The sequence below is a fragment of the Triticum aestivum genome, chromosome 7A (assembly GCF_018294505.1).
Source record: "Triticum aestivum cultivar Chinese Spring chromosome 7A, IWGSC CS RefSeq v2.1, whole genome shotgun sequence".
NCBI classification, from domain to species: domain Eukaryota; kingdom Viridiplantae; phylum Streptophyta; class Magnoliopsida; order Poales; family Poaceae; genus Triticum; species Triticum aestivum.
Genome location: NC_057812.1, coordinates 73,405,161 through 73,409,235, shown reverse-complemented (window position 1 = coordinate 73,409,235; position 4,075 = coordinate 73,405,161). Strand labels below are relative to the sequence as shown.

The 4,075-nt window shown below is 51.0% G+C and overlaps 1 protein-coding gene across 1 annotated transcript; it reads right to left on the bottom strand.

The window, feature by feature from the left end:
* Nucleotides 1–3,146: 3,146 nt before the first annotated feature.
* LOC123154321 (transcription elongation factor 1 homolog) lies at nt 3,147–3,808 on the bottom strand. Its single transcript, XM_044573079.1, has one exon. The coding sequence runs from the start codon at nt 3,689–3,691 to the stop codon at nt 3,374–3,376; it is 318 nt and encodes a 105-aa protein (XP_044429014.1). The 5' UTR covers nt 3,692–3,808; the 3' UTR covers nt 3,147–3,373.
* Nucleotides 3,809–4,075: the final 267 nt, after the last annotated feature.

The window sequence follows — 4,075 nt, the reverse complement described above, 5'->3', positions numbered from 1 at the left end:
AGTTCAGCTAGAAACAACATTTTTGTTAACTCCACAATTTAAGGAGCTAAGGTTTAAGGATGCATTTGAGGCTTCAATTATAAGGGTTTGGCTAGAGATGCTCTTAAGCCGTTGAACAGTGACAAAAGCGGGTTGTTTTAATCTACCAAACTTTTTCTAAGAGATCATTTAGGAACTTTCATGGTAGTGTAAAAAGGCTCCAACCACGAGTTGTGAGACGGCAGTGCAGGATTTACATTGGGCACCAACAAAGATTTCTATCAACCTTTTTTTGCGAAAGAAAGAGCCATCAACCTTTGTTCAGCTAAGACAACTGGTGTTCGTTGACATGGGTAATAGGATGGTCTCTACATTGCTTCTAAAATCAATGTCCACCTTGCCCTCCCTCTCTTCCCTGGCAATCGGATTAAGAGAACCAAGAGTGGAAGACCTCCAAATACTTGGCAGCATGCCGTCTCTGCATGACCTCTCTATGTATTTACCGTATTCGGCAAAAGTCACAGATAAAAGGCTAGTCATTGACAATGGTTGTCCCTTCCAGTCCCTGACAAGGTTCGGTATAGAAAGTATTAGCTCCATTGGTTTCATCTTTGCACAAGGAACATTGCAAAAGCTACAAATCCTGGAGTTACATTTCAATTTTGTGGCAATAAAGCACCAATTTCGGGATTATCAATTTTGGTTGGAGAACCTCTCTTCACTGGAGCATGTCTATGTGGAGGCTCGTGGTAGTCCTGGTGTGCTGAGCGATGCACTTGAGAAGGAGCTTTGATATTAATCCCAACAAGCCCACACTGACGGTGAAGGTAACTCCATGCCGATTCTCCTTTGTTCACCATTAGTATGCCAAAATTACTTGGCTTCACCAGCCTATTCTTCAAAAAGTGTTGGGGCATCATCAAGCACGACCTCATGAGGATGATTCAATGCTTTGACTCCCTCCACACAACAAACCTACACTGCCTCAACTCTGCAAATATTGTGTTGCTTCCCAAGAAGGATGGGGCAGAGAGCATCATCGACTTTAGGCCCATTAGCCTCATCCATGCAATCGCCAAGATCATCGCGAAGGTGCTCTCTATCCGGCTTGGCCCGCACATGTCCGCCCTCGTCTCCAACGCTCAAAGTGCGTTCATCAAAACGCGGAGCATCCAGGACAACTTCATGTATGTTAGAAACCTTGCGCGACGCTTGCACAAGAGCAACACTCCTTCTCTCCTTTTCAAGCTGGACATCCGCAAGGCATTTGACTCTATCAAATGGGAGTACTTGCTTGACCTCCTACGGAGGCGAGGTTTCCCAAGCAAATTTCGAGAGTGGATTGCGGCTCTGCTATGCTCCTCATCTTCGAGGATCCTCTTGAATGGGGTAGCTGGTACCCCCATCAAACATGGCCAGGGACTACGGCAAGGGGACCCCGTCTCTCCCCTCCTTTTTGTGATAGCTATTGACCCATTGAAGCAAATCCTTGATGTGGCGACAAGGAAGGGCCTTCTTCATAAGGTCCGAGGGAGAGGGGTCATGGTGCGAACCTCTCTCTATGCGGATGATGCGGCTGTGTTTGTGGCGCCGATCAAAAGAGATGTGGACAACCTCACGGCCATTCTGCGAGGTTTTGGTGAAGTCACCGTCCTTTGCACCAACTTCCATAAGAGCTCAATGGTCCCCATTCGGTGCGGCAACCTTAACTTGGGCCACATCACGCAAGGGCTACTGGCTGTCAGGGCTTCCTTTCCGCTCCGCTACCTGGGACTCCCGCTATCTGTGTGGAAGCTGAAGCTCGCCGACCTACAATTTCTTGTTGATAAAGTGGCAAGTAGACTGACTACATATGACACCCAAAACATCACCACCATTGGCCGCGCAGCCCTTGTTAAGTTGATCCTCGCTTCCCAAGTGATCTACTTCATCACGCCACTTGTCATACAATCCACCATTCTGCAAAACATCGACAAGCTTGAGCGGGCCTTCCTATGGTCGGGGTCGGATACGACATCCGGGGAAAAGTGCAAGGTCAATTGGGATGTTGTCAGCCGGCTGCTCGCCTATGGTGGACTCGGGGTCCTCAACACCAACAAGTTCACTCGGGCTTTGCGTTTGCGGTGGCCTTGGTACGAGTGGAAGGAGCCCATAAAGTTGTGGGTCGGGAGTGGGAACCCGTGCGATGAGGAGGACCTCAACTTTTTCTATGCCTGTACCACCATCACGGTTGGGAACAGTGCGAAGACTCCTTTTTGGGACTCCCCTTGGCTCCTTGGTCGCAAGCCCAAAGACATTGCTCCGCTCATTTACGGGACTTCCTCCCAGAAGCACTGGAAGGTACGGGAGGCCCTCAAGGACAATGCGTGGATCCTCAAAATCAGACTGCCCGCATCGGTCTCCATCGAGCCTGTTGCCCAATTCTTCACCCTTTGGATGCTACTGCACGAGGTGCACCTGGATGAGCTGACTGAGGATGGCATCCTATGGAAGCACACGGAATATGGGCACTACTCCGCGGCCTCCGCTTACAGGGCACAATTTTTGGGCATGGTCCTCTCCCCCATGGACCAAATGGTCTGGACGGCTTGGGCCCCACCAAAAGTCAAGTTCTTTGCTTGGCTCGCGCTTCAGGATAGGATCTGGACTGCTGACAGATTGGAGAAGCGCGGATGGCCTAACTGTGGCCCCTGCCCCTTGTGCCAACGTGTGGAGGAATGCGGCCCTCATCTTTTCTTCAGATGCCGCTTCACTCTCAGGCTTTGGAACATGGCTATTCCAAAATTTCGCATCCACGACATGGACACGTCCACATGGCACCTGTTTGACTCCGTTCATGCCTGGTGGGCGAGCACATGCACCATGGGCACCACCGACAGAAAAGCAAAGGCATCGATTACCATGCTAGTGCCATGGGTCATCTGGAATGAGCGCAACGCAAGAGTGTTCAGGCAAAAGAGCGCACCTTCGCAAATCTTGCTCGGCATCATTGAAGACGAGGCAAACCTTTGGATCCAAGCAGGGGCAAAGAAACTAGGGTCATTTTTATTGCGAGAATAATTGTCATGCCGTAACTTGGGTTTGTGTTGTAACAAACTCTCTCTCTCTTCCTTATTTAATATATGAGGCAAATCTTTTGCCTCCGTTTCAAAAAAATTTATCTGCTGTTTACTACAGTACGTGTATACTGATTCTTACTCCATTCAGGTATTTGGCGCTTCAATTACTAGTTCAGTCCACGCACCTTCATATATGCTAGTAATATCTACACGGAAGAATCGAGGCATCCAAATATCCAATCACAACGCTACGCAAAGAAAGAAAGAAAAAACGTGCCGCCGTACTTTCGTAGTACTATACTTGTGTACTTGGACACAATCACACGGTGTACCGATCATGCGTACTCCTCCTCGTCGTCCACCTCATCCCGGACGACGTCGTTGTCCTCATCCCGGTCGCGGTCGGCGTTGGCCTTCTCACACTCGTCGATCCACTCGGCGTAGACGTCGACGGGCTCGGTGAGGGCGTGCGCCGTGGTGGAGTAGCTCTCGCTGCACGTGTTGCACGAGGCCTCGGCGACCAAGTGCTTGAGGTCGATCTTGCAGTCGATGCTGTTGGGGTGGTTGCAGAAGGGGCAGCAGAAGGACGTGTCCAGCTTCTCCGCCTTCTTCCGCGGCGCCGTCTTCCCGCGCGTCGACTTCCGCTTCCCCATCTAGTAGTCGATCCGAGGCGGAGCGCGAGCTAGGCGAGAGGATGCGCGGGGTGGAGGTTTGTGGACTTGGGGTGCACCGGGCAGAGCGCGCCGCCGCGTTCTGGGCGTATGCTTTATATACCGGTGTGTCGTGGCCAGACTTGTTTCTCTCTTGCTCCGCGAGTCCCGGTGGCTGTACAATACAGCGATCTTGCCTGTTGCCGGTTGCCGTGTCGGCCTGCATCGATGTTCATGGCCCAAACAGGCCCGTTCTGAGAATTTGCCCAAAGGTCTTATAACCATATCATAGGCCTTGTTACTACGAAAATGCTATTTCTCGCCTGCTGCGAGTCGTAATTGGTCCTGCCCACAGCGCCGCGCCACTGGGACAGCCCAATACTATAG